At 49.7% G+C, this 12551-nt stretch overlaps 1 protein-coding gene across 6 annotated transcripts in view; it reads right to left on the reverse strand.

Moving 5' to 3' along the window:
• The window catches only part of eif2ak4 (eukaryotic translation initiation factor 2 alpha kinase 4), a 123231-nt gene that overhangs the window by 77021 nt on the left and 33659 nt on the right, over positions 1 to 12551 (reverse strand). For all 6 annotated transcript variants that reach the window (XM_086003753.1, XM_086003752.1, XM_086003754.1 and 3 more), the window contains 2 exons: positions 1971 to 2075; positions 883 to 1005 (listed from right to left, as the gene is read on the reverse strand). In XM_086003753.1, coding sequence (XP_085859879.1) covers positions 883 to 1005; positions 1971 to 2075 — 228 coding nt within the window. The remainder of the gene's footprint in view (positions 1 to 882; positions 1006 to 1970; positions 2076 to 12551) is intronic.

Below are 12551 nucleotides of genomic sequence, written 5' to 3' on the forward strand. Positions count from 1 at the left end.
ACGTTATATTGCATCTGCCATGCTTTTGCCCAATTACCCAACCTATCCAAATCATCCTGGAGTTTCTCGGCATCCTCCTCACAGCACAGACGCCCACCCAGCTTTGTGTCGTATGCAAATTTGGAGATATTACATCTAATTCCCTTGTCTAGATCATTAATATATATTGTGAATAGTTGGGGTCCAAGGACCAATCCCTGCGGTACCCCACTAGTCACTGCCTGCCACTCGAAAAAAGACCCGTTTATTCTAACTCTTTGCTTTCTGTCTGCCAACCAGTTCTCTATCCAAGTCAATGCCTTGCCCCCAATCCCATGTGCCTTAACTTTACACGCTAATCTCTTATGCGGGACCTTATCAAAAGCCTTCTGAAAGTCCAAATACACCACATCCACTGGTTCGCCCTTATCTATTTTACCAGTTACATCCTCAAAAAATTCCAGTAGATTAGTCAAGCACGATTTACCTTTGTAAATCCATGTTGACTTTGTCCGATCCTGTCACTGCTTTCCAAGTGCTCTTATAATGGACTCTAGCATTTTCCCCACTACCGATGTCAGGCTTACCGGTCTGTAATTCCCAGTTTTCTCTCTACCACCTTTTTTGAATAGTGGGGTAACATTAGCTACCCTCCAATCCATGGGTACTGTTCCAGATTCCAAACAGCTTGTTTCTGTGCTGTCGACCCTATGTAACTATGTAATTTTTAGCTTCATGGTCAATGCGCTAGTCTTATATTTCTACCCAAGTAATTTTGAGAGTCATTATTCCATCCTAACTTCTAAACTGGATCCCTGTGATGTGAACTTCCTCACAAGTCTTTTGAAAGTCTAGATACATTAGATATCACAGATCCCCTACAGAACCATCTGCAAAACTAACCTGTTCATGGATATAGGCCAGTCCATCAAGGATTTCCCGGAACAGCCTCCAGAGGCGGTTGATGTCTCCATACAGTCCCTGGTCAATCGTGTCTCGTAAAGTGCTTTTCTCACAGTATTCCATCTGAAAGCAGCCAAGAAAATGTATGTCTTCACTTTGTAAGCCACGCAGCAATGTTCTTGTAAATTCAGCAACTCAGATTCAAGTCATTGGGTGCTCTGCAAGATCATTTATTTAACTGAAATATATCCACAAAATCTCACAGCTGCAACCCAACAGTGAACAGAGCCTCACCACCATAATTATTGATCTTTCAGCCAATTCGGCACATGGGCTTTGCTTCAAAAAGTCATGGTTACAAAATGTGAGGTTACTGGGGTTTTTTTCTCCTTCCTGGGGAGGTGTACATTTGTTAGCTGTAATTGGAGAAATTCGCCGTGAATTTCCTCATGACTTCTCACATTTGGCCGCCATGTTGTTACAGGAAACACCATGTAAACAGGGTTATGGCAGCTGATCAGGAACCCCCCACAACTCCCAAGGAAATTCACGACTTATGTCTGACACTGGAAGATGGAAGGACCATTTTACCTGACCCTTCACATAGCCACGCATGCCTGCCTGCTTTGTGTACACACACACAGTGCGTGTGTGTGTGAGAGAGAGAGGGAGAGCTAGGTGGAGAGAAAGAAAGAGATCATGAAGCGCCTCATCACATCCTCAGGATGTCCCAATTTGCTTTACATCTAATTAATTAGATCTGAGCTGCAGTCACTTATGTAGGTACTGTAAATGCTATTGTTGATTTTCACAGAGCATGATCCCATTTAATCTGAATTGTACAATGTCAAGGTATCAGGCAGGATTCATGGTGAGGGAGGGGAGATTTATTTCAATTTTTCTTTTCCAAGTGGTAGGTGCCGTGGTGCATAGTAACAAAAGGCAGCCTTCAGCACTGAATCATGTGACTTGAGCTAAACTGTTGTTCAGATTACATACAGCATGTTACCTGAATATACATAGTTCACAGTCTTGGGTAGTGTTACTGGAATATACAAACAATGTACAGTCTGGGTCGAATCTGTTACCTGAATATACAGATAGTGTACAGTCTGGGGTACTGGTATGATCTCTCCCTTCTCCATTTTCTCACTCTCATTCTCAGGATCCTTTTCATTTGCAGCTTCTCTGCCCTGCAGATTAACAAACGATCACAAAACATACAATATATTATCAAATTACAATTGAAGTAGTCTGAGGCGTTAGCAAAAACAGAAGTTGCTATTAGAATGAGGAAAAAGGCACATTCTTGCTAAGGGGCAGGCAATAGATAGCTAAATATTAGAATAATTTTGTTGTCTGTTTTGTCACTTGCCAAAGGTGCTGGCTCATGCAGCTATACAATGCCATAGGTGCCAAGTCACCCTCCATACCTTACCAAAGAGACCATGGCCTAGAAATTCAGTTGCCTTAGCGCCGCTTTTGAGGCGCTAGAGGGACTAGCGCCAGTTATGGCCAGTTTAAAAATTCCCTGGGGCCCTAAATCGGCGTTGCACCGGTAGCGCTGCGCCGGCACCGATGACGTCATCGGTGTGCGCAGCGTCCCGGTTGCCATGCCGACGAGCCCTAGCGCCGAAATTCAGTTGCAGCCGCCTCGCCCGTGGCAGCCGCAACTAAGACTCTGGCAACAGAGTCTTGCATGAGTTTGCGCCGGCGCATTAAAGGCCCCGCGGCGGCCGGCCGCTTTCCCGCCGGCCGCCTGCCCGCAGCTCCCTCCCCGGACTTCTCCCCCCCACCCCCCGGAACAGATGCAAGCCCGGCACTTGTCCGAGGTGCCGGGCTCATTTTTAGACAGATTTGCGCGGGCCGCGGCCGGGTGCAGGCAGCTCCTCCTTAACGGAAGGAGGAGGCCTGCACTTCCCGAGCCTGCCGCACCGCATCGGGTGCCGCAGCGCCGGAATTGCGGCGCGAAACGGCAGTTAGCGCCGATTTACCGCCGCAAAGACCCTTCAGTAGCGCCGGCAGCCGTTTGGGCGCGGCCCTGCTGAATTTTTGGCGCGCGCAGGGGGACTTAGCGCCGGCACTAACTTCCGGCGCTAAAGCCCTGGCTAAGCCAAAACCCAATTTCTAGGCCCAAGTTTCATGATTGAGCCTAAAGAGGTAAGCACTAGTAAGTAACTCCATCCTGGGGGATATTACAGCAGAGCTTGATCTGGTCCTCACCCTATATTCAGACATGAACCTTTGCCAAGAGCTACTGGACCAGAAGCAGCTTCACAACTGATTTTTCCCTATAGCTTGAGATCACTTGAGCACCAAATGTGGGACTTCCTGGTCTGTACAGCTCAGTTACACACTGCCTTTACCAACTAAACCATTGAGAGGAGGAACTTTGTAAAATAAATTCTAATCAGAATGTGTTTTTATTGATAAGCCTAGAGAAAGTACTTATAGGTCCAGAACATTGCCACGGTTGTATAGAGTAGGAAAAAAGACAATATGCATTAAATAATGGTGACTAGGCTATAATTTCAAAAGTCTGTCAGTTGTGGGATGAAGGGTAGGCCATAGTTCCACAGTTTTGTGATCTTTGAAGTGAATAACTTGGGAGTCAGGGGTGGACTGGCTTCGCTGAAAGGGCACAGGATTCTTCGGGATTCGCACAAATAATGGGGTGGCGACATTACAATGCTATGGAACCAAGCCAAGTCCTCCTGAAATTCAGTATTGGACTGGACAGATGTCCATTCTGTACGGGTGGGAGTGCTACCACTGAGCCAAGGCTGACACCGTAATCATTGTCCTTGGATTCAGAATCACAGGTTAGTCCAAAGGGAATGCTCAAAGGCCCAGAAAGGGCCTTTAGCTCTGCTTTCCTGCAATTCTGTCCTCTTGTGCATCCCAGAATTCAGTCGTCCCACCACTGGCGGCTGTGTTTTCAGTTATCCAAGTCCTAAGCTCTGGAATTCTCTCCCTAAACTTCTCCGCCTCTCCTCCTTCAAAACGCTCCTTAAAATCTACCTCTTTGGCCAAGCTTTTGGTCACCTGTCCTGATGTCTCCTTCTTTGGCTCGATGTCAATTTGTGTCTGATTACGTTCCTATGAAGCGCCTTGTGATGCTAAATGTAAATTGTTGTTGTTTACCTGCTCACCGTAGTGAGCCCAGGCATCGATCAGCGAACCCTTCCCCATGCCCGTCAAGACAAATTTCTCCCAAGATTCCCTTCCCCACCCACCCACCCATCCCCTGCCCCCCCACCTCACTAGTCCGAGCTCATCTTGTCCGAGACCTGCTGCTCTCGCGACCCTATTCCCACTAAACTGCTGAGCACCCAACTTCCCTTCCTGGCCACAAGGTTAGCTGATATTGTTAACAGTTCCCTCTTCTGCCATCATCACCCCCTCCTCAAAAAATTCACCCTTGACCCCTCTGTCCTTGCAAACTACTGTCCCCTTTCCAACTTCCCTTTCCTTTCCAAAGCCCTTGAACATGTTGTCGCCTCCCAAATCAGTGCCCATCTTTCCTGCAACTCTATGTTTGAATCCCTTCAATTAGGTTTCCACCCCGCCACAGCACTGAAATGGCCCATATCAAAGTCACAAATGACATCCTCTGTGACTGTGGTAAACTATCCCCCCCTCATCCTTCTTGACCTGTCTGCAGTTTTTGACACTGTTGACCAGACCATCTGCCTCCAACACCTCTCCTCTGTTGTCCAGCTGGCTGGGACTGCCTGCATCTGGTTCCATTCTTATTTATCCAGTGGTAGCCAGAGAATCACCTGCAACAGCTTCTCTTACCTCTCCCGCAATTACCTCTGGAGTCCCCAAAGGATTAATCATAGAAACATAGAAGATAGGAGTGGGAGTAGGCCATTCGGCCCCTCGAGCCTGCTCCGCCATTCAATGAGATCATGGCTGATCATCCAAACTCAGTACCCTGTCCCTGCTTTCTCCCCATATCCCTTGATCCCTTTAGCCTTAAGCAATATATCTAACTCCTTCTTGAATATATTTAATGAATTGGCCTCAACTGCCTTTTGTGGTAGAGAATTCCACAGGTTCACCACTCTCTGGGTGAAGAAATTCCTCCTCATCTCTGTCCTAAATGGCTTACCCCTTATCCTTACACTGACCCCTGGTTCTGGACTCCCTGGCCATCGGGAACATCCTTCCTACATCTAGTCCTGTTAGAATTTTATTAGTTTCAATGAGATCCCCTCTCATTCTTCTAAACTCCAGCGAGTATAAGCCCAATCGACCCAATCTCTCTTCATACGTCCTTTGGACTCATCCTATTTCTCATCCACATGCAGCCCCTCGGCGACATCATCCAAAAACACAGCAACAAGTTCCACATGTACGCTGACGACACCCAGCTCTACCTCACCACCACCTTTCTTGACCCCTCCACTGCCTCTGATTTGTTACATGGCTTGTCCGACATCCAGTACTGGATGAGCAGAAATTTCCTCCAACCAAATATTGGGAAAACCAAAGTGATTGTCTTCGTTCCCCGCCAGAAACTCCATTCCCTAGCCACTGACTCCATCCTTCTCCCGAACATCTGTCTGAGGCTGAACCAAACTGTTCGCAACCTTGGTGTCATGTGTGACCTAGCTCAGCTTCTGACCCCATATCCTCTCTATCGCTAAGACCGCCTACTTCCACCTCCGTAACATCCACAAATGTGGAAGGCAAAAGAATAAAGACACTATTGTTTAGGAGATAAACTAATAAATTTAACTTTACCTCCTCCTTGATAAGTCTTATATAGCAAGTTTGCTGCTGCCCAACCGCAAGCTCGACTCTGATGGCTTCAGAATGACTAGTGAGCCAGACGAAACTGCCCATTAACCCAAGTCAGACATCCCCAGACTACAGAATTGTCTGTCAAATGGACTACAGAGAATCACACTGCCTTCCACATCCCTCACTCTCAGACCCTCAAACCACCTCCCCCCCCACCCCCCCCCCTATCACAGACTGGTCTCACCACCCCCCCCCTCTCACAGACCGGTCTCACCCCCCACCTCTCTCAGACCGCCCCCCCCCCCCCGCCCGGCACCCCCCTCACAGACCGCCCCCCCCCCCGGCCCCCCCCTCACAGACCGCCCCCCGGCCCCCCGCCGGCCGCCCCCCCCCCCCCACAGACCGGGCCCCCCCCCCTCCGGCCCCCCCCTCACAGACCGCCCCCCCCCCCGGCCCCCCCCTCACAGACCGGCCCCCCCCCCTCACAGACCGCCCCCCCCCCCCGGCCCCCCACTCACAGACCGGCCCCCCCCTCACAGACCGGGCCCCCCCCCCACTCACAGACCGCCCCCCCCTCACAGACCGGGCCCCCCCCGGCCCCCCCTCACAGACCGGCCCCCCCCCCGCAGACCGGGCCCCCCCCTGGCCCCCCCCTCACAGACCGCCCCCCCCCCAGCCCCCCCTCACAGACCGCCCCCCCTCACAGACCGGCAACCCCCCCCCCCTCACAGACCCCGCCCCCCCCACCCGGCCCCCCCCTCACAGACCGGCCCCCCCGCCCGCTCACAGACCGGTCTCACCCCACCCCCCCTCATAGACCGGTCTCACCCCCCACAGACAGGTCTCACCAGCCCCCCTCACAGACCAGTCTCAAATTCCCCACCCCCCCACGGACATGTCTCAACCGCACCCCCCCCCCCCCCCCAACACTCCTCAGGACTGTGCTAATCCCCACAATCTTCCTACATGCTTATCTCAGCCACCACCGCCCCCAAGTAATTGGTTCTACCATTTCTCCTTCACCACCTCGCTACTATTCTGTCCACTAGCTATTCACCTTCCCAATTTCCCTTATAGAATCACAGAATGATACAGCACAGGAGGCTATACGGCCCATCATGCCTGATAGTGCTATCCAATTAGTCCCACTCCCCTGCTCTTTCCCCATAGCCCTGTAACTTTTTCCACTTCAAGTATTTATCCAAATCCCTTTTGAAAGTCATTACTGAATTTGCTTCACAGAAAAATAGGAGCAGGAATAGGCCATTCGGCCCTTCGAGCCTGCTCCGCCATTCAATACGTTCATGGCTGATCCTCTATCTCAATACCATATTCCCGCTCTCTCCCCATGCTCCTTGATGCCTTTTGTGTGTAGAAATCTATCTATCTCCTTCTTAAATATATTCAGCGACTTGGCCTCCACAGCCCTCTGGGATAGAGAATTCCACAGGTTCACCACCCTCTGAGTGAAGAAATATCTCATCTCAGTCCTAAATGTCCTACCCCATATCCTGAGACTGTGTCCCCTCGTTCTAGATCCCCCAGCCAGGGGAAACATCCTCCCTGCATCCAGTCAGTCTAGCCCGGTCAGAATTTTATACATTTCAATGAAATCCTCTCTCATTCTTCTAAACTCTAGTGAATACAGGCCTAGTCGACCAAATCTCTCCTCATACGACAGTCCCGCCATCCCAGGAATCAGTCTGGTGAACCTTCGCTGCACTCCCTCTATGGCAAGTATATCCTTTCTTAGGTAAGGGGACCAAATTTGCACACAATACTCCACTCTAGGTGTGGCCTCACCAAGGCCCTGTATAACTGTATTAAGACATCCTTGCTCCTGTACTCAAATCCTCTTGCAATGAAGGCCAACATACCATTTGCCTTCCTAACTGCTTGCTGCACCTGCATGTTTGCTTTCAGTGACTGGTGTACAAGGACACACAGGTCCATTTGTACATCAACATTTCCCAATCTATCACCATTTAAATAATACTCCTACCTTTCTGTTTTTCCTACCGAAGTGGATAACTTCACATTTATCCACATTATACTGCATCTGCCATGTATTTGCCCACTCACTCAACTTGTCTAAATCGCCTTGAAGCCTCTTTGCATCCTCCTCACAACTCACAATCCCACCTAGTTTTGTGTCGTCAGCAAACTTGGAAATATTACATTTGGTTCCCTCAGCCAAATCATTGATATGATTTCCTATTGCCACGATTCCTATCACCTCCCCTTTCCTTTTGAACTGCCCATTCTCCCACACCTCTTAAGTTGCTGTTGCTTTCACTCCCACTTAACCTTCCATGATAGCCCCGTTAACCCCCCACTTGCTCCACAAGGGCGGGCAGAGACACTCTCGGTCAGAGTCACCCTCATAGAAATACACACTGAGTGGGCCCTGCTGTGATGCTCACTCACTGGGCTGGTGTCTCAACATGGAAACAGGCCATTGGGCCCAACCACTCCGTGCCGGCCTTTACCCCCAACATGAGCAAGTAACATGAATCCCATTTACCAACCCTGTCCCATATCCTTTCAACCCCATATTCAATCTGATCTTGAATTTTGGCCTAGTTTCTGCCTCAACCACTAAACCTGGAAATGAATCCACTTCCTCACAACTCTATGTGAAGAAATTTCTCTTGCTCAAGGTGCAACCCATTGCTGTTCTTGGCTCTCCACTCTGCTCATTTCTCCCACCTCAGCACTCTATCCAATCTCCCTTCCCTATCCAACTATGCTTGCCATCCATCAGAGAGAGGCTTGAGGCCTGTTCACCATCTCTCTCAACCTCATGTCCGCTGCCCTTTTCCAAGAGGTCATGCTCTGTGCCCTCTCCCCTCCTTTGTTATCTGCTCTGCTCATCACGTATTGGCTCTCCCTCCATTCAACCTCCCAATCGCCCCTCTTCTGCTCATGTCTTCCGCTTACCCCGCCTCTCATTCCTTGAATTGCCTGTACACCTCCCGATCCTGCCCCTAGCCCACCAACCCTGGCTATTCCTCAATAAACTCCCTTTGCCTCCCAGCTGTTGTGCAGCCCCATGCCGCCTTTCCACTCCTCCATCCCACTATAATCCCTGCCTACCCTCATCCACTTTAAGTAAGTTCCCAGCACCAAGTGGCATGTGGCCGTCACATTCCCTGCTGCCGACAACAATCAGCAACTTTTTTTTTCTTCCTCACTGGTTCCCAACACTATCCTGGGATTAACATTCTCTAGCTCTACATTCTCTCTACAGTGCGACAAGTTGCCACTTGCTCGTTTAGTGCTGGGAACTATATTCACTTAAAGTGGATGAGGATGGGCAGGGATTATAGTGGGGATGGGAGGGCTGCATTTAGTGACACCGCCCGGTGTAATTAACAATAACTGTAATGGCACCAAGAAGTGGGAAGGCAACACTCACCCAATATGTACAGCGCTAACACTCCAAAGTTCAGACAATCCACAGCGCTAACACACCCGAGTTCAGACAATGCACAGCTCCAAGTGCTAATACTGAAGTGGTAACGTGTAGTGCTTACAGTAGAGGAGCCAACACTGCGCTACTGCTAACAAACGGCCACCAAAAGCGTGTATCTAGTCTGCTGACTAGAACAAGGCAGCATGGTTTCCTACTTCTCTTTATGAGGAGGGAGCTCTGCAGAAATGTGTTAAATTTTCCCCAATAGTCACTGGTCAGTATGGGCACACTCCTGCATTGCAAGAATATCTAAGGCAGAATTTGTAGTAAGGTAGACAGAACATCGTCCTATCATCTTGTACACAATTAATCAGTGAGACTTAACATGGCAACAACAGCTTGCATTTATATAGCACCTTTAATGTGGGAACATTTCAAGGCACTACGGCACTTCACAGGAGTGTAATCGGACAAAAATGGACACCAAGTCAAAGGAGGAGATATTAGGACGGGTGACTAAAAACTTGGTTAAAGAGGTAGGTGGTAAGGAGCATCTTAAAAGATGAGAGGTAAAGAGGTGGAGGTGTTTAGGGATAGAATTCCAGAGCTTAGGGCCTAAATGGCTGAATGCACAGCCACCAGTGGTAGGAATTAGGGAATGGAGATGCACAAGGCCAAAGTTGGATGAACGCAGAGTTGTTGGAGGGCTGGAGGAGGTCACAACGATAGGAAGGGGCAATGCAATGGAGGGATTTGAACACGAGGTGAAAATTTTAAAATCATGGCATTGGTGGACTGGAAGCCGATTTAGGTCAGCGACCACAGGAGTGATGGATGAATGGGACTTGGTGCAGCTTAGGATACAGGCATCAGAGTTTTGGATGAGCTCAAGTTCATGGAAGGTGCAAGGTGGGAGGCCAGCCTGGAGAACATTGAACTCGTCGAGTCTGGCGGTAACAAAGGCGCGGATGAAGGTTTCAGCAGCAGATGGGCTGAGGCAGGGACGGAGATGGGTGATATTATGGAGGTAGAAGTAGGCAGTCTGTGTGATGGAGAGGATATAGGGTCGGAAGCTCAGCTCAGGGTCAAATAGGATGCGGAGGTTGTGAACAAACTGCTACAACCTGAGACAGTAGTCAGGGAGGGGGGTGGAATCAGTAGCGAGGGAACCGAGTTTGTGGTGGGGGCTGAAGACAATGGTTTGGTCTTCCAATTGTTTAATTGGAGGAATGTGTAGCTCATCCAAGGCTTGATGCTAGACAAGCAGTCAAACAACACAGAGGCAGTGAGGGGGGGGTCGATTGAAGTGGTGGTGGTGAGACAGTGCTGGGTATCGTCAGTGTACATGTGGAACCGGACGTCATGTCTTCGGATGATATCGCCAAGGGGCAGCATGTAGATGAAAAATACGATGGGGCCAAGGATGGAGCCATGGGGGACTCTAGAAGTACTGATGGTGGGGGGGAAGAAATCTCTTTCCAGGAGATTCTCTGGCTAAGACTGGAGAGGTAATAGTGGAACGATTTGAGTCAATGCAAGCCCCCAGGGGTGCGATTCTGGAACACGGTTACAACTGGTATGCACATATACTATGTTGAAACTGAAGTTTCTGACCAGTCAAGGCTACTTTGTAAGACTTCCATTTATGGGAGCAGTAACTGTTGCTACTACAGAAGTGACAACCGGTCTTATACCTTCCTCCTAATGTCTGGCTGGTGGCTACATTGATCTCCTGGACTGCTAGTCCCCAGGATCTTCCTCACTTCACGTCCTGCTTCCCTCATTGCATTGTAGATGTGGATTCTGGACTCCTCCAATTGTCCCATCATCAGATAAAGAAGCAGTCCGTGCCCACACGCAGCAAGGCCTGAACAACATCTAGGCTTGGGTTGACAAGTGGCAAATAAAATTTGCGCCACACAAGTGCCACGCAATGACCATCTCCAACAAGAGAGAGTCTAACCACCTGTCCTTGACATCAACGGCATTACCATCATTGAATCCCCCACCATCAACATCCTGGGGGGGGGGGGGGGGGGTCACCACTGACCAAAAACTTAACTGGACCAGCCACATAAATACTGTAACTACAAGAGGTCAGCGGCTGGGTATTCTGTAGCGAGTGATTCACCTTCTGACTCCCCAAAGCCTTTCCACCACCTACAAGGCACAAGTCAGGAGTGTGATGGAAAACTCTTCACTTGCCTGGCTGGATGCAGCTCCAACAACACTTGAGAAGCTTAACATCATTCAGGAAAAAGCAGCCGACTTGATTGGCACCCCATCCACCACCTTAAACATTCACTCTCTCCACCACTAGCACAATGTGGCTGCAGTGTGTACCATCTACAAGATGCACTGCAGCAACTCGCCAAGGCTTCTTCGATAGCACCTTCCAAACCCGCGACCACTACCACCTAGAAGGACAAGGGCAGCAGGCGCATGGAAACACCACCACCTCCAAGTTCCCCACCATCCTGACTTGGAAATTTATTGTCGTTCCTTTACCGTCGCTGTGTCAAAATCCTGGAACTCACTCCCTACCAGCACTGTGGGAGCACCTTCACCACACGGACTGCAATGGTTTAAAGTGGTGGCTCACCACCATCTTCTCAAGGGCAATTAGAGATGGGCAATAAATGCTGGACTTGCCAGCGACACCCAGATCCTGTGAATGAATTTTTTTTTTAAACCATGAGAGAATAGACTGTCCCCACTGCCTGCCCGTGAGACCAATACCCCTGAATCATTGATCGGAGATCTTGGTCTTGGAATTCTCAGCTGAGGCCTCTTACTTATGTCACCTCCGGGGAGAGACAGGCGTCTCCTCAAACTTGTCCACTAGCTCCTCCTGTTCACTGCTGCTCTGCGATCCACTCAGTAATATCTGCCTCCCTAAATGGATGTGTCTGAACTGATGCTTGAGTAAACAAGATGGCATGACAGAAAGGGTGGATCAGATGCAGGAAGTCTCCTTCTGGAGGCTCTAGGCTCATGGTTGTGCCATTCTTCAATATCGCAGTGTTGCCCTGCACCTCTTTGAGAGCTGAAAGCTGCCACTGTAAATGCTTTACTGTGATTCTCACAGAATCTTGGCCCTTGCCCACCCAGAGGTGGGTGGTAATTCTTGAGTGTCATGCACCAAGATACTAAAAGAGAACTCGGTGAGGAGGCACAAAGCTAGTTCTGTCGACAGGCAGAGGAGCAGCCATTTCCCTGGTTTAGGGCTGACCAAATGGAAAAGCAGATGAATGAAGCAGCTGTGAGGATTGGCCAGTCTGGTGAGCCAGGCCCCACTCTATAGAGGGCTGCATGGCACCAATTTGTGCCCGTCATTGTGAATCTGGAGCCACGCATGATCTGTAAAAAAACGCCAATAAAACTCCAGTCTGCTGGGGGAGGGAAGCCTCCACATTGAGCAGCACCCCCAGCTCGCTTTGACTCTCAAAACTCTCCACACCAGGCCAACCCCAGCAATCGACTTATGAGCCTCTTTAAATAT

Source organism: Somniosus microcephalus, chromosome 12 (assembly GCF_052327205.1).
Source record: "Somniosus microcephalus isolate GS21.2 chromosome 12, FLI_Smic_1.0, whole genome shotgun sequence".
In the NCBI taxonomy this organism is placed as follows: domain Eukaryota; kingdom Metazoa; phylum Chordata; class Chondrichthyes; order Squaliformes; family Somniosidae; genus Somniosus; species Somniosus microcephalus.